Genomic DNA, 21254 nt, shown 5'->3' with positions numbered 1-21254 from the left:
TCATTAATTAGAGCCAGGTCAATACCAGTCAAATTCAGAATTGGTCATTTGCAGCTATAATTGAATTTGACAGCACAGAGGTGTCTGACTGAAGTTAATGACAAAAAAAACACACTTTTTCATGTTCTTTTCAAAGTTTGAGACATAACAATATATTTTTTATAGTATTAACAGACCATCCAGAAGAAATGCAATCCCTGGCAATATTTCACATCACAAGTAAACATTCAAATCTGTTTCTAATTAACATTTAAAAAACCACTGACAGTGCTGTTATGCAGTATGCTACCCAGACTCAGTGTATGTACAGTGATTTTTAACACATATAGAATATTTGTTAAATACTATAGATACATAATGTCCTTATTGACAGTACAGTAGATCCTGAGCAGGGATGCAGTGTCACTCATAACTCAGCTCCCCAGCTTCAAGGACTCAAACCAGCTTTGTGTCTTCAGTCTGACAGAGCCTCTGTCTGCCTGAGCTTTGACCCACCGGTCCACTGGAGACTCTCCATTTATATAGCCTGAGAGAGACACAGTAGGGGAAACAACAGACAGGCCACAGACGAGTGTAGAAAGGAAACAGAACGTTCTGTGTTGATTTAATTGTTTGAGGGTTTAGGTAATTAGCTGTGCCATGAAGTGTGATATAATGAAGAATAATGGCTTACCAGTAACTGTGGTTTGGCCTTCAGTTGTGTTGTTTTCTACTCCATGCAGAACAACCTCTGGGCTGATATCCACTGACGTGCCACAGAGCTCCACCCCGGCTTTCAGTGAGAAGGGGACACGCACACACACCGCTCCTACGTACGACAAAGAAAACAGTCCTCGGTAAGGAAAACCGTGGTTCAAAAGGTGAATATTCTTCTTATGCTGTGTGTTTACCATTCTGACTGTGAAGTTCGGCACTGCCACCGTCTCCCACATAGACATCAATGCCTCCGCTGTGAGAGGAAACTTTCAGGAAGCTATTTGAACCATCTGTAAAAGCAAAGAAAGCGTCAGATGGCTGGCCTATCTCAGCCACTGATGGATACCATACGTATCATGAATCAGCAGAATCAGCTTGCTTACCAATAGCTGTATCTCCAGACACGTTCTTCACAGTGGCATCACCTTTTAACCAATGAAAGCACAAGCTCTGTTTCAACTAATACATATACTGTAGCTGTCAGATTATGTTCAGTTACTAGTAGATAAATTACAACATCTTTAACCAGTAAAGACTTGGCAGAGAAGAGCCTCTATCACAGACTGCATACGTCATAAACGTGCATCAATAAAGTTAACAAGAAAATTGTTTCCATATATTCTGTGATGATGATCTGTGTCTCCTCCAATACCTCCAATAATTTGTCTTACAACAACTTTTATAGTGACACCAAAACAAACAGATTACAACCACATTACAGTTAAGTAGACTCTGTTTGATCAGAGCCCAGGATTCCTGACATACCAAAGCCCTGCTTTACCAACCAAGTAAACATGGTGCAGCTGTGTGCCCCCAATGCCTCATGGGAAGTATTTTAAAGATTTTAGAACCTACTGGCTGAGTGACCTGCTATCTGCAGGTTGCAGATTAATAAAAAAAATACATGCTGTAGTTTGAAGGGCAGGCTGCAGTAACGCAGGTGGGAAATTGGGTCGCCTATTAATCATAGGGCTGGTAGTTTAATCCCTGGTTCTTCCTCTTCACATGCTGTTGTCCCTTAACAACATCATAACCCCAAATTAAGGAAACATTTGTGTTGTTTTGGACAAAAGTAAAATGAATTTGGTGTAACACTCATAACCACTTAAACAATATAGATGAAGATAGGATGATGCTTTAGTATAGATGAGGAATAGATGCTGCTGTCTGCTCACCATGTACATGCCCCAGTTCTACTTTCCCAGAGCAGGAGGAGATGAAGCTGGACTCCGCATAGATGGCTTTGATCTTCAGAGGGCCACATTCTGTTGAAACATTCATTTTGGTGCCCTGGAGCTTCTTGACAACCACTGCCTGCAAACACACAACTAATCACTGCACAGGACCGTAGCCAGGTGATGCATGGTAAAACTCTTTTCAGTTTTGTCTCCAAATTTAAAAGGTATTCTGCAAACAACGCTGAAAACACATTTAGATAAAGTCTGTTTTTAGGCTGCTGCTGCCCCCTAATGAATGCTGAGTGTAAGTGTAACACCGTCCTTACACTGTCTCCACATGTGCTGATGTTCACATTGCCATGGATAGTGCCCACACATGTAACGTTTCCTCCCTGGGACTGGACCTCGACCTGGTGACCCTGAGAAACAACAAACAACAGTGAGAGGATCAGAATGGAAGAAATGGAATGTGGAATCTGAAGTCTGATCTTTGGTGCTGTTCACCAATACAAGTTATTGCTATAGGGTAACAGTGATATAGTTTTAGAAGCCATTATTTTTGTTCCTATATATATTAGGCAACACTGACTCCTATTTAGCTTTGTGGCTACTTTGATAATTGCATGGCATGACAAAGAAAAGGTCAACAACAATTCTAGATTCGCAATCAGTCAAATATCTGAAATAACAACAATATTGAGTCAATAGTGATATAATTTTTAATGGTGAAATCAGCCAATAGGATATAGTAATGTGCAAACATATTACTATATCCTGTATTTGTGTATTTTTCTGCAGGAAGCATTCATGTTGTCATGCCTCCACTTACCTTGACTGAGTGCAGAAAACAGTTACCCTTCTCTGTCTGCACCTTGCAGATATCACACTCCATTTTCTGCACATGCACGTTGCCATTTCCTTGAGTAGTAATGAAAAGATCTGACAAAAGCAGAATTTATTAGGGGGGCACCCAAGGACCACAGACAATATCATGCCTGTTGCTGTAAACAACCTGATGGCATTTTAAAGCACCATTGAAATAATAAGCCCTACTTTAGACATCCAATATTAAACCTGGATGTTTTGTAAACATTAAGGGGTCATTTTCATCCATGGTTGCATCATTTCACAGGAGACACTCGCTACGTTTGATAGGTGCAGTCAGATCAGTACTCGCTACGTTTGATAGGTGCAGTCAGATCAGTACTCGCTACGTTTGATAGGTGCAGTCAGATCAGTACTCGCTACGTTTGATAGGTGCAGTCAGATCAGTACTCACTACTTTTGATAGGTGCAGCTAGATCAATCAACACGCTGTTGTTAACCTCCCCAGCTGATATGTGCAGCTCTTTGCTCTGGTCATCATAGTGGACGTGTAAGTGATCCAGACCGACCTCCTGCTCGGTGTCTGTCCCGTGGACTGTGATGAGAGCTCGATCAGCCTCAGGGAAGGCGTGCGGGTCCAGCGGGCTTATGGAGATACTGCAGCCCAGCTGTGCCCGTACCGTGCTGAAGGGGCTCACCTCCGGGGCCCACTGCTTCAGAGGCGGGTTTACCTCCACGTGCGTTCCAGACTTCGAGGTGGCAGAGATGGAAAAGAACCGTGAAGGGCAGCGAGGGGTTGTGAGTGTCCTGGAGCTGGCCGCGAGGGACCAGCAGCGGAGAAGTCCGACACATCCCCGCTGTCCTGCTGAGCTCCAAAACATCTTATGTCACTTTCCGGTAAACCAGCTCATCCACTGCTGCTGTTACAGCGACTTAACCACACAAACTACTGCGCTAAACGAGCTGCCATTCGGTCAGTATGGACTGTCAATACGCTGTCAAGTCTGTGTGGTAGAGTTAGCACAATGCTAATACTTCCGGTACGAGTTTTCAGACTATGCCTTGAACAAGTTGACATGAATTGATCTTTTTAAAATATATATAATATAATTATGATAAGTCGTGAAATATACTACAAGATAAAAGAAGACATCAGAAAGCACACACACTAATGAAATTGTGAGTTGCAGTTAATAATAATAATAATAAAAGAAGCACCTTTAGGAAAGGGCGTCTGTTGAAGCTAAAGTATATATTTAAAGCAGGATTTGTTGGAAATACAAACCATAATTTTTTCACCATTATAGTTTTACACCATACTCATTTACTCCTCTGTTATTGTAAATATGTAATCAAACATGTAGGCAAACATAATTCTAGGGCCCCAATAAGGCACCTGCTTTGACTTTCATACTAACGTTACACACACTGCAAGCACTGAGGAGTTTTCCTCAGATGGGAATAAACGCGTAAAGATACCAGCAACCAGTGTTCTCCCTAAGCATTTTATTTCTTTGATGTTAAAGGCACGTTTACTCCCTACACTCTAGTTAACTTAACAGATCGGATGTACAATCGCTTGTAAACTCATACCGCTCCTCTTTTGGTCTTGTCCAATCAGTAGGCTTATGTGAACAAGTCGCAGGTGACGTCGTTCTCCGCAAAGGCTGTTGGGAATTTGAGTCTTGAAGTGTTTGCTGGAGTCCAAAACTCCACTGCATGGTGCAGATATGTAAGTCTGTCCTTTAAATCTTTTCTATTAAAAATGTTGACTTAGCTCTAGTTTTAATTCCATTATTTTGTACTTTATTTCGCAGATAATTTTAAGAGAAGAAAGGAGAAACAAATGCAAAAACCATCATAGCCTGTTCATCATAATTTTATTTATTTTAACCAAACAACTTAATTATAAAACATCCCAAACAGCTTCAACCAACCACCAACTGGCTTTCCAGTATTGTAATAAAAAAATATCTGTGTTGCATACCCGTCAGATTCAGACTTCACTGAAAAATAACTCTTTCCATCTATCGTCATTGAACAAATTACACTCTCATTATGACATATTCATATTAAAAGGTTATAAAAAGATACTGTGTAATTAGGATTATAACATTTGTATAATCTTATTTGTATAATTTGTATAATTATAACATTTGTAACTATGTACATCCTCAGTTGTTATATTATCCTGTAAACAAATCAGTATAACAGAATCAAACACCACAAGGCGGCAGCGTTGTGTTAATAGTGTAAAATAAGTGTATGGAGAGTATACTCGGTTTTTTAAAAATTGGAAATAGCATCTAAGGAGCTTATGGTTGAATGGTAGATAGCATGCATGTTTCTTTCCCAACATGCCCTGGAAGAGAATCACAGCTCATGGTGCAAAGCCCTTTGGTCTGATCATCATCCTGACAGTTTTAAAAGACTGTCTGTCATTGGTAGGGTAATACTCTGCAGATATGTTATGCCACGTCCCCCAGAAAATCCCATCCCGAACACCTTTGTACCTCCCCACATGGTATCTCCCGTTGAGGTTTGCAGCCATGCAGGCATCAAACCACCAGCCGGAGCTGTAGTAGGCCCCGCAGTTCCCGGATGGATAGCGGTCGTGGTCCCTGTCCGAGGTGGTGAACGCCCTGTTGTTGTGATCATAGGTTTTACTGAAGCGGAGAGCATCACCTGCAGTACCCGAGTACCCGTCTACTGTCAGTCTGAAGCGCATCCGTTCACTAGCCACCTTAAACTGCTCGTACTCTGCATACTCCATCACCCCGTCAAAGTCCTCCAGCTCCACCCGCAGCACCATGTCCCTCTCCCGGGTCAGCAGGTGGATCATGTTGTTGCCCAGCCAAAACTCGCCTCCGTCCAACTCCCCGAAACCTGATCGATACTCAGCCCATGTGCGGTTGAAGTTCACGCTGCCGTCCTGTCTGCGCTGCAGGAGGGTCCATCCTCCTCCATCCAGCTCCATGTCACAGAAGACCGGGAAGCTCCTACTGCGGCGGTCAGGGGTCACCAGGTAAACCCCGCTTTTTGTCTCCCCCATGAGCAGGTGGTCGGAGCAGTCTGTCCGCGTCATTGTAACTGCAGATGAACAAAATTTAGAAGAAAATGCAAAGAATTATGAACACCTTTTTTCCTGAAAATCCACCAAAAGAAAAGTCATTCTTCATTTAGAGAGTGATCTAATCTTATGCTTAAATCTTGCAGGTGAAACTTTCATCTTGCAGCTGGGATGTAGCCATGAAATAAGGTCACAAGTGCAGCAGGTCAGTGCAAAACTACTTTTCCACCATAAAAGATTTAGTGTTTTTGCAGCCTTTATAGGGGGACCTCCAGGGTAGATACACAGACAGCTTTTAATATCATATCTGGATTTGAGAGATCAAAGATTTTAACATTTGTAACTATAAAATAACCAAGTTTTTAGTCTGAGAGTCTTTTCCTGTGTTATTCATTTGATATATAAAACACACATAATATGTAATCTGTAAAGAATGAGGTAAACAAAGTTTTTTTCACACCTGTTACTGCATGCAAGGAGGCTGGCAGTATTTAGTTTAATTCTTATTCTTATTATTATTATCACAAGTTATTCAGTTGCTGTCAGCCAAGCGCCACGGAAGGTTGTTTTAAAGCTGTTAGTCTACACATAGTTGTGGTTTGCTCCTAAATCACAACACTCACGCAGACACACACATTTTGCACACATATTCAGATTCCTCCATTAGCCATGATGTATGGTACAAAGATGATCTCAGACCACATAAGTATATTATCTTTTTTTTTTTTTACATGAAGATCATTAGTGCTTCCCATGTGGTCCTCTTATTTAAAATCCTTTCAGCTCAGGTCGCAGCAATTTGCTTTTTTGAGTGAGTAATACAATTATAAGCACCCAAATACTAATGCATAACAGTTCCTCAACAGTTTTCTCTCAGGCTAATTGTGATGTAATGTCAACACAAGACAATAGATTTTTATGAGGTTGCTTGTTGTACGTGCCTCCTCTCCTTCCTTTTCAGGCTTCATTTACCACTTTGTGCGGTAAACATGAAAACATATAACCATATTGATAAAGCAAATCAATATGGTTTGCTGCTATCCATGCTAATACACGCAAGCTTGTCAATAACAGCCAAAATCCATGTTTAAAGTTATCTACTTTATGTGTAGATTCATGGTAGAGCATGCGTACAAAGACAAAACTTGATTAACCACTGTGTAGTGTTAACAATAATATCTCTTGCCTTTAGATGGTATCAGAGTTGGTAGTTTGCTTTCTGTCATTTCAGGCCTGCTGCCACCCTGGTTGTCCTCAGGGTGCTGTTTTGGACGTCTGTCTGGTGGTCTTCCATTTTTATTGAGGAAAGCAGCCACCTGGTTGATTTTCACACGCAGCTCACGTGCACTGGTAGTGGAAGACTCAGCAGGCGGGGGCTCGGGGCCAGAGGTGGCAGGGGTTGTTGACCTGAGATCAGTACTGGTTGTGGAGGTAGTTTGGGCACTGGGGGTAGGAACTGGAATCTTCATTTTGTCTGGATATGGAGTTTTTCTGCCGGCTGCTTCCTCCACATTATAAAGTATCTTAGCTTGTAAGTTGGAGTCAGTATTAGAAGCTTGATCTGGCTTTGTTGGTCCTGGACCGGTGCTAGGGACAACGCTTGGGAAGATCCCATGGATGATTATGTTTGGTGTTGTTGTCATTGGGATCGGTGGTGGTTGACCAGCTGTCTGTGGCCTCAGATCAGACGTAATCCTGCTGTTTGGACTCATCGTGAAGCCTTTGGAGAGAGTGTGAAGGCGAGGGAAGGGTCCAGTCTCCAGGCTGTTGGAGGTCTTTGGACCCAGAGTGATAGTTTTCATCGTGCTGGGAATGAACTCTGTGTCCCCTGGAGAATGAGTCTCTTCAGCAATCTGTTTTACAGGGCCAGATGCAGGTGGTATGTTAGTTTGAGAGTATTGGATGCCGTCTGAAGTAGTGCCGCTGATTTGAGGAGGATCTAAATCTGTTCTGGTCTTTGGACTTGGCTTTATTTGCGCTGCTGGTTGTGGCCTCTGAGCCGATATTGCTCCTGGCTTGAATGTAGGTCTGGTTGGTGGCCTATGTCTGGGAGGAGGCCTTGGTTTGGATGTTTTGTTGGAGCCTGCGTCATGGCTTTCATCAGGCACAGATGCGGGGTTAAGATTAGGCATTTGGTCAGTGTGAGGTGTTGTAAGCCCTTGGTTGGTTTGTGCTGTTTGGTCAGGTCTGGGCTTCACATTTGGTTTAGACTTTTGGCCTGTTAGAATCTCTGGATGAATTTGGTTAAGTTTAGGTGCTAGGCCAGGTTCAGATGTTTCATCAGGCGGTTTGATCAGGACATAATCAGGTGTAAGCTTTTCTCCAGGTGTTGTTGAGTCTTTAGATTTAGTCTTGAGCAAAGGATTCTCATCAGAATTATCCATTAATTCTGTTACAGGCTTTTGGTAAAGTTTTGGGGTGAAGCTAGTTGTTCCACTTTCCTCAGGTTTAGGCTCTGGAACAGGTGTGAGATATTGGTTTGATGTAGACCGTTGATCAGATTTTGTTTCTTCTTTCGGCTTTTTGTGAGGATTTTGCTTTTGGCCAGGCTTGTCGATTTTGAGGGGATGGACCGGGCTTTTCTCAGATTCTGGCTCTCGGCCATTTAGAGGGCCAGAACCAGTTGCATTTACAGTTTGAGGCCTTTGATGAGATGTAGGTCTCAAGACAGGAAGCATATACTTTTGAGAGTTTGGCTTTTGAATAGGTGACTGGTTTTGATCAGTTGTATGTTTTTGGTCATGTTTAGGTATTTGACCAGTTGGTAAATTATCAGGTAGAGGTCTTTGGTCAGGTTTTGGAATTTTGACTCGTTTAGGGTCTTTGCCAGGTTTAGATTTCTGGTTGGTTGTGGGTTTTTGATGAGAAGGCTTCTGCTTTTGGTCATGTTTTGTTTTTTTGTCAGGCAAAGGAGCTCGGTCAGATTTACGGACATTCTTAGTATTTTTAAGCTTTTGGTCTGCTTCAGGCTTAATTGCAGGTTTATGCTTTTCACCGGGCTTTGGTCCTCTGCTGGGTAAAGGTTTCACGGCAGGCTTAGTGTTTGAGCTGATGTTCGTTTTAGGTGTCCAAAGGCTGCGGTCTGCGACTCCTGGGAATGTAGTTGTGTATAAACTCTGAAGAGGAGTTGTGGTGGTTGTAGTTGCTGCATTTGAGCCAACTTGACCCTGGAAGCCTGCCCTAGCTCTTGCACTGGTTGTAGAGGTGAACCTACTAGTGGAACTGGTTATCTGCTGTCCAGGGCCAGCCAGTGTGCTTATTGTGGCTGTTGTTGTTGGCTTGGTCCTAATGCCTGCTCCAACATCAGCAATGCCAACTCTTCTGAAGCTTGTGCTTTGGGTTGGTAATCCGTCATCAGATACTGCCATCCCTGGATTGATATCTGTGATCAAATGTGAAGTGGAGCTGGACAAAGGAGGAGATGGAAGAGATGACGTAAATGTTATAGCTTTGTTTGAGTCCATGGAGTCATGCCTTGGAGCTAAACTAATGATAGAGTCAGAAGTTGGGCTGATTGAAACAAAGTCTGTCCTCGCAGGCGTCTTGCTGGATGCTAATTCGCCATCACTGTCTCTCTGTACGCTCTGGACCGTTTTTTCTCCTTCTGTTTTGATCTCCTTTCCCGTCTCCCTGTCCTCCTCCTCCTCCTCCAACTCCCCCTCTTTTATAGTCTTCTCTTTTTCTGCGCGCCCGATGCTTTCAGTCTGTTTAGGTTTTTCATTATTTCGCTCCACTTTTATTCCCTTTTCCTTTTCCTCTTTCCTCTCCTCCCGGTGCTTCTCTCGCTCCTTATTTGTATGCTCGTCATGGTCCTCAGACATCTTTATTCCATCACTGCCCCTGTCTTCTTTGGTTTGGGTCTTTTTTTCTGTTTCATCTAGCCACATGTGATTCTCACGTTCTTCTGTTTTCTTCTTATCTTTTACATTACTTGGAATCTTTCTCTCTTTTCCATTCTCCAATGAATCCCTTCGATCTCCTTTTGAATTCCCTTTTCTCTCTTGTTCTTTATTTCTGTCTGCCTCTGTTCTCTCATATCCACCAGCAGTTGGCACCTTTGCCTTCCCCAGTTTGTCATTTTCTTTTGCCCCCTCTGTCAGAGTTTTTCCATCCATTTCTACCACTTCTTTTAGGGTTTCTTCTTTCTCATTTTCTTTTACGACTCCTTTATCGTGCTCTCTTTCGGCTTCCCATTTCTTTCTCCCTTTCTCTTCCAAAATTGTTCTTTTGCCTGAGTCTGTATCACCATCTCCTTCCATAGACTTTTCTGTTTTAACCCTGTCTGTCCCACACTCCCTGCTGAAATCTTGTAGTCTCTGAGGATTTCTCCCATTCAGCCAGTTTCTCTCATCCATATGTCTTTCCCTACCCCCATTCAGTTTTTCATGCTCTCTTTGCCTTCCACACTCTCTCTCAGTTTGGCTTACTGTACAATCTGCGCACATCTTCCGCAGTTGATCCACATTGTCCTTCAGCTTCTGCAGATCCCTCACGATCTTCTCCAGCTCCCTGAGCTGCTTTGGCAAATGGACAGTCAGCGGCGGCAGACTGAATAGGTAGGGGCACGTGCTCTCATCATGCCCCTGTCTGCATGGCCCCTCAGGTCTCAGAGTTGCAGAGCAGGGCTCAAAGTCATTATCCCCTAGGAGGTCTCCTTCATCAGAGTCTGCTGTGGTCCATGAGAGGCTCAAGAAAGCCAGCAGGGTCCCACATACGCACAGTGCTGTTAACCTCATCACGTTCTAAGAGTAAAGAGTGAAAGGAGAGGAGGGAGAGAGTGTAAAAACGACCCACCTCAGTTTGAGAAGCGCACTGACAGTGAGAGGAGGAGGTAAGGTGGGAGGGAGAAGAGGAGGGAGGATGGAGCTGTTCAGTGGAAAGTAAGTCTGTGAGAGAAATGAGGAGCGAGAAGCTCTGAGAGTGAAACAGGTGACAAAAAAGACAGAGAGTGAAAGGAGGATTGTGTGGATGTCCTTCCCAGTAGATTGTCTCTGTGAGATAGTGGATGATAAGCATGAAGCGTGAGTAACTGGTCAAATATTTCTACTTTATAACATAAGCAGAATTAGCCGTAACAGCTCTAAGCTCAGTCAAACTGTGAAAGCTTTCGAAAGCCTGTGTCTTATTGTAATCCTGTTATTACATTCCAACGTATCCTCACTGTAATCACATCACTTAATGAATACCATTTGTATTGCATTCCCACTCCATGCTGTGTTATCACGGCCTTGAATATGCATGTGTGTCACAGTTGCTTTGGCAGGCGTTTCCCAAGCTTCCTGTCAGTGGGTCCACAAACATGTGAGTGACAGATGCGACAGGTCAAAATATGCATTTGAAGCAAAATATTGGCTGAGTTAGTTACTCAGATTTGTAAGGGCATATTTCATTTTACTGTAAGCTGTGTGGTTTAGTTCAGCTCCTGAGTAATGAAAGTCAGGAATGTCAGATTTATCCAAGAAGGCCGCTTGATTCAAACGCAATGCCAGGGCAGAGAAATTTCTCAAGTACTATTGACTTTATTCGGACAGTACTAATCCTCAACAAGTGTTGAGAATTGCTGAGGCAATCTCCGGGTGGAGAAGCTAAGCTCGCTGAGTGCAGACTGTCAGTTCATGTAAGATTTTGGTTCTCTGCTAATTCATTGTGTCTACATATAGTCAGAAAAAAAAGAAAGAGAGAAAACACAGTCACATGAACTAAATGAGGCATCTGCTTGGCAGGGAGTTTAGATAATGAGGCTTTAGTTTCTGAGACCTGGGGTGTAAATGTCAGTCCCACTGCAGGATATAAGATATGAGTGATAGCATGCAATGCCAGCATTAGATGTTTCAGAAATTAGACCACTTAAATTGTCTTGTTTTTAGGCTGCGATGAAACTTGACCCTTGCGCATTTCTGTTCTCTCTGTCTGTTTCACTGGCTGCTGGAGAGATTACTCAGCTGTCCTTTAATAATGACAAAGGAAACCATTTGTTTAGCGAGAGGACTGTGGGAAGCATCAGGTTAGAAATGAAGAACGAGTTACGGTGAAAGAGAAGAGATCAATATAGAACAGCACTGGCCTGCAAATTCATAGTTATGTCTGGAGACGCGGCACCTTGGAAGAGCTGAGAGAATGAGTCAAAGAAAAGGATTCGATTAATTCAGTTTTCTTTTTACTTTAAAAAAAGAGGCTATAATATTTTTCAACTACAATATCGAGGCCTTCTAATCCATGCATATAAAAGTGGTAACTTTCCAAACATACTCCATATGTGCAATGACTTTACATTGCAAGTTGGACCCTTCCTCCTCTTCCTTCTGTGTTAACGCAGCTATGAGCTCATTTGACATTTGACAACTGTTGGCAGGATAAAAGCCAGGAATAAGTATCCTTTCACCTTTCACAGTCACTGCAGTACTTCAACACTTACACTGGGAAATAGTGTGAGAGAAATGTTTACACTCTCGAGAGACTTCTGTCTGAACACTAGGCCGTATCAATTTATTATCATAGAGCCACATCTTTCACAGCACAGCCACGTATAAATCCCAGACAGTCGCTGCTTAGCCACAACAAACTAACCTGATGCATGGGCTGCATGAAGAAGAATAATGATTAATGCAGTTGATTAAGAAGGTTAATTCATTTGATAGTAGCCAATCTAGATGAATCAATTCTGCTCTCAGCAGCAGCAGAGCACAGCAAGGAACGCTATTATTCCCAATAATACCCTCACTCCTGGCTTTACCCATTTATGGACAGCAGTTTTTTTTTCTCCTCAGGGTGCCCTCTTGGGATACAGTGTTTTGAATTCCCCCAGTGAGCTGGCTTGGCCCACTCTCTGTCCTGGATCGTGTAAACACTTTGGTTTTTTTCCATGCAGACTAGAACAAACATCTGACCATCAGTCCGGCTTTGCTGCCACTTCATCTCTCTCCACTTTGGGCAGAGGAGCCAGTGTCGTCGGTCAGGTCTGTTATGTGCATAAGTGTTCGATTTCCAACTGAACTGGAGTGAACCCAACGACTGTCGTAGTGCAGCGCCAGCCTCTTGTAATACCAGTCTGTCTGCCTGAAGGTATAAACCTACCTGGACAATATTATTCTACTGACTCACTGCTTGCATGCCGAGAACAACTAAACATTTAATCATTAAACAAAACAGTTACACAATACAACACATGCCTTAATCCTGTGGATCAGTGTGTATCAGTTTAAAATTAATTGTCTCTTTCTTTCTCTCTCTCACACATACAAACACACACACACACACATATATATATATTCACACCCATTGCCAATTCCTTAATTCGTCAGTAACTCACACATTCCTTTGCCATGTGAGATAATGTCTCTGTCATCTGTCAATTGACTGATTGTGATTCTTGAAAATAAAACAACCAGTGTCCCTCACATCTGCGCTGGATTTCCTACAGCTAGCCAACACCAGATAACGTCAAGTCCATTTCTTTCTAATCCAAAAGTCTGGACTTCATTAAGACATTGTTTGAAATTTATATTTATGAATCCTTGTCCAGATGAAGGATATGGAAAGTGGACGTAACATGGGAACAGGTTATCTGCTGCTGTTGCCTTCTCCCCAATGGGAGTGACTCTGAGGTGAAAGTGGAATATTTGTTGTTTTGCAGTAGGAAACATTCTGTAAAGACACTTGCCATAAAGGCATTAAACTGAAGCTGGTTTTTCATCATATCATATCCTGATGTTCATACTGAATTGATTTGTGCTGCATTCTGTATATTACCCAGCTGTGGTTAATAGAAACCACGTGGATGGACCAGATGTAAATGCACACAGGTGAGACTAAGTGCATCGCAAAAATACAAGCTTGTTGACCTTTCCTCTTTGCTGTATTCTACATCGATATTTAGATTTAGATTTTAGGCTGGTAAAAGTAATAACATTGGAATGACAACTTGCTTTCTTATCCAGAATACTGAAGGTCAGTTGTGGAGGATGGTAAAAGTAACAATACCACACAGTAAAAATACTCCATGACAAGTAAAACTCCTGTATAGAAAATGTTACTTCAGTAAAATAACATAAGTATTGTTAACTTAAAAGTTAGTTCAAAACTAAAAAGTAAAAGTACTCAATGCAGAACATTGGCCTTTTGTGAGTTTTATGATATTAAATAGAAATCATATTATTGTATTATTATCATTATTATTACTGATGTATTAATGTGTAAGTTGAATTTTACTGTCGTAGCTGGTCAAGGTAGAGCTTTTTTATTGATTTTATGTACTGGTAGTTAATTTTGAACAGTGTATCATACTTTATAAGCTCATGTTTTATCTGTGAAATCTTTTATTTGTAAGGTAATGTAATTTTAACTGTAAAATAAATGTAGTAGAGTAGAAAGTACAATATTTATTACCTGAATTGTAGTAGAGTAGAAGTATAAAATGGAAATACTAAGTAATGTACCTCAAATTTGTACTTGAGTACAAACTTTCAACCACTTCAGAAAGCGATATAAAGCATTCTTCTCTTTGCACTGCCTGGTGTTACGGGAACCGAAAATAACCTTTGCTTTATTATCCTGCAAACTGTGTCTTCTTCTCTATGGCAACTGTTAAAGTGTCAGTGCGGAGTGTAACATTCAACCAATGAACAATTTGGGTCAAATGAAATAAACAAATCTCATTTTAGAATAAGCCAATGTCAGCAATGATGAACACTGTGTACATTACCTCTCCAATCTCTCTGGCAGATTAAGACTTCTACTTTAGCGACTGCAGATACCGTCTAGAGTAGCATATAAATGGATGAGGCCTGAGAGAGATGGCCATTTGACAGTTGGGAGTTGGGAGAAATGTAATTTTCCATATTTGCAGGATTTGTTTCAGTTTTCTGTCATAACAAAAAGATAACTTTCATCCAATATTAGTATGTTATGAAAGAAAACATTTAGGCATTGTATTGAAATTTTAATCACATAATGTTGACATTAAATGAATAATAGTACTTAGATCTTGGATGCAATAAAACTAGTGACCAGCCATGTCTTCTTGTGCAATACAAGTTGGTACATTTTCAACTTGCACCTCCCAACAGGAGCCCTAATGAAACAGCTGTGAGGGTCAGTGGATGTGATGATTTTCACAGAACAAAATGTATTTCCATCCCTATGCTGCCACCTAGTGCCATTATTAAGAAATAGCTCAGAATACAGATTCATTATATCAGAATCAGAATCAGCTTTATTTGCCAGGTATGTGTACATATACAAGGAATTTGACTCTGGATTGTACAATGCTCACGATGTGCTTACTTACAGGTGCTGTTCATACAATTAGAATATCATCAAAAAGTTGATTTATTTCAGTAATTCCATTCAAAAAGTGAAACTTGTATAATGTATACATTCATTCTTTTTAATTTTAATGATTATAACTGACAACTAATGAAAACATCAAATTCAGTATCTCAGAAAATTTGAATATTGTGAAAAGGTTCAATATTGAAGACACCTGGTGCCACACTGTAATCAGCTAATTGACTCAAAACACCTGCAAAGACCTTTAAATGGTCTCTCAGTCTAGTTCTGTAGGCTACACAATCATGGAGAAGACTGCTGACGTGACAGCTGTCCAAAAGACGACCATTGACACCTTGCACAAGGAGGGCAAGACACAAAAGGTCATTGCTAAAGAGGCTGTCTGTTCACAGAGCTCTGTGTCCAAGCACATTAACAGGATAAGCAGTTGACGATGGATGGATGGATGGATGAAGGGAAGTAAAAGATGTGGTAGAAAAAAGTGTACAAGCAATAGGGATAACCGCACCCTGAAGAGGATTGTGAAACAAAACACATTCAAAAATGTGGGGGCGATTCACAAAGAGTGGACTGCAGCTGGAGTCAGTGCTTCAAGAACCACCACGCACAGACGTATGGAAGACATGGGTTTCAGCTGTCGCATTCCTTGTGTCAAGTCATTCTTGAACAAGACACAGCGTCAGAAGCGTCTCGCCTGGGCTAAAGACAAAAAGGACTGGACTGCTGCTGAGTGGTCCAAAGTTATGTTCTCTGATGAAAGTAAATTTTGCATTTCCTTTGGAAACCAAGGTCCCAGAGTCTGGAGGAAGAGAGGAGAGGCACAGAATCCATGTTGCTTGAAGTCCAGTGTCAAGTTCCACAGTCAGTGATGGTTTGGGGTGCCATGACATCTGCTGGTGTTGGTCCACTGTGTTTCTGAGGTCCAAGGTCAATGCAGCCGTCTACCAGGAAGTTTTAGAGCACTTCATGCTTCCGGCTGCTGACCAACTTTATGGAGATGCAGATTTCATTTTCCAACAGGACTTGGCACCTGCACACAGTGCCAAAGCTACCAGTACCTGGTTTAAGGACCATGGTATCCGTGTTCTGAATTGGCCAGCAAACTCGCCTGACCTTAACCCTATAGAAAATCTATGGGTATTGTGAAGAGGAAGATGCAATATGCCAGACCCAACAATGCAGAAGAGCTGAAGGCCACTATCAGAGCAACCTGGGCTCTCATAACACCTGAGCAGTGCCACAGACTGATCGACTCCATGCCACGCCGCATTGCTGCAGTAATTCAGGCAAAAGGAGCCCCAACTAAGTATTGAGTGCTGTACATGCTCATACTTTTCATGTTCATACTTTTCAGTTGGCCAACATTTCAAAAAAAATGCTTTTTTTTGTATTGGTCTTTAGTAATATTCTAATTTTCGAAGATACTGAATTTGGGATTTTCATTAGTTGTCAGTTTTAATCATCACAATTAAATGAAATAAACATTTGAAATATATCAGTCTGTGTGTAATGAATGAATATAATATCCAAGTTTCACTTTTTGAATGGAATTACTGAAATAAATCAACTTTTTGATGATATTCTAATTATATTACAGTAATAAAATCAAACACAGGGTATAGTATAAAGAACACATATACACACTATAAACAAAACAGACAGATTGAGACGAGTGCCATGAAAAATATACATATTATACATTTGCAACTTATAGACAACTATGAATAATTTAATGTAACAATACCTAGTTGTCAGGACATTGGACAATATCTCCTCACAAACTGCACAAATCTGATAAATAACATCTATAATTGAGAATTTTTGCACATTCCTTGTTAATTGTTAATTAATCCTGTATATTCTTTTGCATTTTTGTCTTAGTATTATAGTATATTTATATTTCTATATTTATGTTCATGTGTACCACTGAAAGCACCAATACCCAAGGCAAATTCCTCCTATGTGAAAATGTACCTGGCAATAAACCTCATTCTGATTCTGAACTAGTTTAAAAGTATTTGATGAATAAAGCACAACAAAATATACATGAGGACTTCTGAGACATTTAAAAAAAAAAAATGTCTATCAAAAAAATTTGATAAAAATTGTCATAGAACACACAATGTGCTTAAAAAGTTGCTGGCGGATTGTTTTGTTAAATTAATACACATTGTATTAATATCTCAAAATTGACTTGTGAAAACATAAAATCTCAGTTTCGGCAACTTAATGTTGTTTATGGCGGAACAAGAAAACCATTCATTGGGTGTAACAGCTGTAACCATCACACCATTATCACAAAATGTCCACGTTTTTTCCTCCATGTTTGAGAACTGAAACTGATTGTTCCGCACAAGACAGAAAAGCTGACAAACAACTGAGATCATGAATGCTCCCTTCTGTCAGCAGCACTCCTCTGATATGTTCATGGTTGCACAGTTGCACCTGCACAGTAAGCAGTACAACACTGTGTTGTCCTGCAGGCTGTAAACAATCCTGTCTGCTGCTCTCCCTCCTCCGTGCGTCTGACGTACTCGCTAAGCCCCGCCCCTGGCATTGCTCTCACGCACCAGTTACGTCTGACCGTAAAAAATAGAAACTTCCAAGATGGCCGAGGCCGTAGACTCCATGCATTTCGCAGCAAACAGCAAAACAAATTCCCCTAAACCCTTGACAGCTAAACGGCCGCCGGAGAGCCGACCGCAGTCTTCCAGCGACATTTACCCACCGCCCCCTAAGAAGGTCCGGGTGGAGGAGAAGGGGCTGAAGCACAGGAAACTGAACGGAGAGGTGTGCGCAGGGGAAAAACACAACGGGAAGCAGAGTTGTGGGAGCCCAGCGAAATGGAGTTTCGGCCCGGCCAAGGCGAGCCACTCCACCGCCGCCGCGGTGCCCGCGACCCCCGCTCGGAAAATCTTCAAAATCAGCAACTTCCTCGCCTCGCCTCTCAAAGTGAAAAAGGCAAAAGAGAAGCGACACAAGGAGAAGGAGAAAAGCGGTGAAGCGCAGCGGAGCTCAGCCGCTGGTGTGGAGAGAGTGAGCCCTGCTAGCTGCCATACAAAGACCGAGAACGGCGACGTGAAAATGCTACAGAGAGGTAGGACAGCACAGTCAGCCTGCTCACTGCCTGTTTAACCACTTTACTGTCAAATTACAAGCTGTAGGTGAAGCAGTACTGTCATAAAATGATTTATTAAATTATTACATAATTGTCTCTACCATAGGCCCCCAGTATTTATTAGGCCCAGATGGTGATATTTACACGTGGAAATGTTTGTTCGTCAGTTATGTTACTCAGCATGGATGTGGCAGCTTTTCACCTCCCTCTGTCTCCTCTTCTGCTCGTCCCAGATCACCGTGTGAAGGAGAAAGACAGGGAGAAGAAAAAGGAGAAGACTAAAGAGTGGAAAAACCACAAAATGCCACCTGTACATGACATAGCAAGAGAAAACGGAGAAGTGATTTCTCCACCAAAAGGTAGAGATGAAAAGTAACGTTGACCTGTTGAGATGAAAAGTGATTTTTTTTTTATTAGTAATTTGGAATAACATTTTGAAGTACATTAGTCTCTTAAATCGGTTTTGCCTGTATACAGTGTTGGAGGTGTGATAGAGGCAACTTTGCTCAAGTCACTTCTCAAATACTATTTATAGAAAACAATCAAAGCAGAGCAGAAGATTAAATATCTGAAATATTTGAATATGTACAATATTGTTGAATGGAATATACATTTAAAGTTCATGCAAATACTAACCATACATTAATTTACTGTTACATGAACACATAACTTAGTTGAACAAATCACCTTAAGTTAACACAAAAAAAGTTGTCAAAGTTCAGATTTAAAATTATTGCTTTTTTTGCATAACCCTCAAATGATGCACAACATCGTACTTACTCTGTAAAATGTTTTATCCTCCATCACAGAGTCTATGGAGAAGCCCGCAGCTGGTTCAGAGGAAGATCTCCTACTGAAGAAACTCAAGAAGAAGAAGAAAAAGAAGCACAAAGATGGAGAGCGGGTGAAAGAGAGGCACAGCCGACCCAAAATGTATCACCGCTCATGCCAGACGGTGTGTTCAGGAGTGTCCCTGGCTCTGCCCGACTTCCTCACTCGAATTAATGGGAACAACAGCATTAACAGCAGCAGTCTACTCCACACCACCGCAGCACCACCACAACAACACCAGGATCCTCATGAAACTGCCGCTACCTCTGCCTCCATCTCCTCCGTGGTCAGGGGCCGGCTCGGCTACAGCTCCCCGCTCCACTGCACACCAGCGCCGGTACTGCCTGGTCTGGAGTTTGGCCCCCTGATCCACATCGAGCAGCAGGCCAACGGAGGGGCATCTGTGGCGCACGCCTACTCCGAGCAGCTCTCCTGCCTGTCTCCGGCTGAGATGCAGCGCTTTGCCCAGGAGTTTGTGACCCTGTCGTTCAGCGAAGACGAGGCCCAGGCTGCGTGTTTTGTGATGGGCATCGTCCATGGAGCGGCTTCCTACCTCCCAGACTTCCTGGATTACTTCTCCTACAAGTTCCCCAATGCGCCAGTGAAGATGGAGGTGCTCGGGAAGAAGGACATCGAGACGACAACCATGGCCAACTTCCACTCTCAGGTAGGATGCTTGTTTCTGGTCTTACTTTTCCTCTGACAGCACAGTAAGAAGGCTGTGTGTGTGACAGGACTCTAAACTGTCCACATTGGTACTGTGAAGTGTCACCTTGTAGTCAGGAGGTGTGAGCAGCACAGACTGAACTGCCACAAGCTGAAACAGCACATCATCAACAGTTTTGATGATGATGTGTGTCAGTCTTTGTCCAGACTGTCGAGGTTTTCACGCTGCCTCGAGCCATCTTTACTCCTGTGTTCAAAGTGTTTCAGAGTCTTGTGGAGCAATAAGCCATAGTGGTGTCACATTGTTTGTCGCTAACCATAATGGTTTCTTGAAAAGCTCCTCTGTTCTTGATGGACATTATGGCACCTTCAGTCGGAGTTGCGGAAGAAAGTGTAATGGTCTATGAATGAAATACAATTAGTGCATGCTTTGTAAAGGGATGGCTGTTTTCTAGTAGGGCGCTAAATTTACAAAAATGAGAAAACGTCTACTTCTCTTCAGTCATTGGTGGTCTCTTTACTTCTCCATCAGTTCCTGACAGTTGTTAGTGATAATCTTGAAGGTGTTGTTTTCACCTGATGTTTTTGTTTTAATTATGAGTTTCTGGTCACTTTCCTTCTGAGTTGAATAGGTTGGAAATAATTATCTTTGACTTTTTAATTGAAAGAGTGTACTGATTTTTCTAATCTGAAATCCTGTGATACGAGTTAATTTGACAATATTTAAATACAATTTTGTCATAATGCTTAATTTGAGATAAATGTTTTAATAAAGCATGAGTCTTGGATTTTTTTTGTAGAAAGAACATTTTATGAAATGTCACAAGATTTGTAATCAGAAACATCCACTTTTATAAGTGTTTTCCATGTTAAAAATATATTAATGTCAACTTTTATAATGAAGCACACATGTCTGAAGAGCTGTCCTTTCAAATGATTTAGTAATAATAATTAGTAAATATCTATTTATATCTTCCCTAAACTAAGCTGCGATTAAGAAATCTGATCCACCGGAGACAGCACTTGATATTTTACATGAAGAAAAGTCAGACATGAGGTCTACCCCTACACCTCCATCACAGTTTGTACTCTAGCATCATTTGAACATGTTTTTAGAAATGTAGAGAATCACTTTAGGTCAGGAAAACCTAAAACTATTCAAGCCATTTTTTCACGGTCTCCCTTGATCGTACTCCAAGCGCTTTGTAATCAGATATTGCTTCAGCTCGTCTGGCATCATGACTTCCTCCGCTACCAACGTAGGGGCAGATGGTGGATTTCATCTTGTTGCTGTTCTCAATAAAACCAAACTCGAGACAACTGTCAGCATATTTTCTTAATATAGCCGGTTGGGGCTTAACGTCACTTGATGATATGGACTGTGTTTTCGATGCCAGCAGTGTTCAGTGCCCCTCGAGTTGTGACTGAGTGATTCATGGTTACGTTTGCTGTTAGACCGACGGAGAGTTTCTACTGGCACTAAGCTTACATGTGGGATTAATGGACACTTGGCCCAAAAAGCCTGAATATGCACTTTTTAAAACACAGCACGGTTTTGTCACAGTGTCTGTGTGTCACAGAC

The 21254-nt window shown here is 41.7% G+C and overlaps 3 protein-coding genes and 1 long non-coding RNA gene across 4 annotated transcripts; 2 read left to right on the top strand and 2 right to left on the bottom strand.

Annotated features, from left to right (window-relative positions):
- Window positions 1-124: 124 nt before the first annotated feature.
- fam185a (family with sequence similarity 185 member A) lies at window positions 125-3619 on the bottom strand. Its single transcript, XM_038705231.1, has 8 exons — window positions 3154-3619; window positions 2704-2813; window positions 2201-2293; window positions 1872-2010; window positions 1080-1121; window positions 891-986; window positions 674-808; window positions 125-526 (listed from the first exon to the last, which is right to left on the bottom strand). Exons 1-8 carry the CDS (start codon window positions 3578-3580, stop codon window positions 414-416), a joined length of 1155 nt encoding a protein of 384 aa, XP_038561159.1. The 5' UTR covers window positions 3581-3619; the 3' UTR covers window positions 125-413.
- Window positions 3620-3722: 103 nt separating this feature from the next.
- LOC119893233 lies at window positions 3723-13166 on the top strand. The gene is made up of 4 exons (XR_005442784.1): window positions 3723-4431; window positions 4517-5724; window positions 5916-5974; window positions 12638-13166. It is a non-coding gene; the product is annotated as an uncharacterized LOC119893233 (long non-coding RNA).
- Window positions 4563-10524, bottom strand: LOC119893231 (mucin-5AC-like). The gene is made up of 2 exons (XM_038705230.1): window positions 6956-10524; window positions 4563-5789 (listed from the first exon to the last, which is right to left on the bottom strand). Exons 1-2 carry the CDS (start codon window positions 10503-10505, stop codon window positions 5080-5082), a joined length of 4260 nt encoding a protein of 1419 aa, XP_038561158.1. The 5' UTR covers window positions 10506-10524; the 3' UTR covers window positions 4563-5079.
- Window positions 13167-17664: 4498 nt separating the features above from the next.
- LOC119894310 (lysine-specific demethylase RSBN1L-like) lies at window positions 17665-19673 on the top strand (the record flags this gene model as incomplete). Its single annotated transcript, XM_038706991.1, is given in 3 exon segments — window positions 17665-18154; window positions 18409-18534; window positions 18985-19673. Coding segments are annotated over 3 exon segments (1305 nt in total), but the record flags the coding sequence as incomplete, so codon positions are not given.
- Between the last annotated feature and the right edge of the window lie 1581 nt (window positions 19674-21254).

Source organism: Micropterus salmoides, unplaced genomic scaffold, assembly GCF_014851395.1.
Source record: "Micropterus salmoides isolate LMB-PRFRI ecotype aquatic unplaced genomic scaffold, ASM1485139v1 Ms_hic_scaffold_8, whole genome shotgun sequence".
Taxonomy (NCBI): Eukaryota; Metazoa; Chordata; class Actinopteri; order Centrarchiformes; family Centrarchidae; genus Micropterus; species Micropterus salmoides.
Note: the sequence above shows the minus strand (reverse complement) of the source record. Positions and strands in the feature narration are given on the sequence as shown.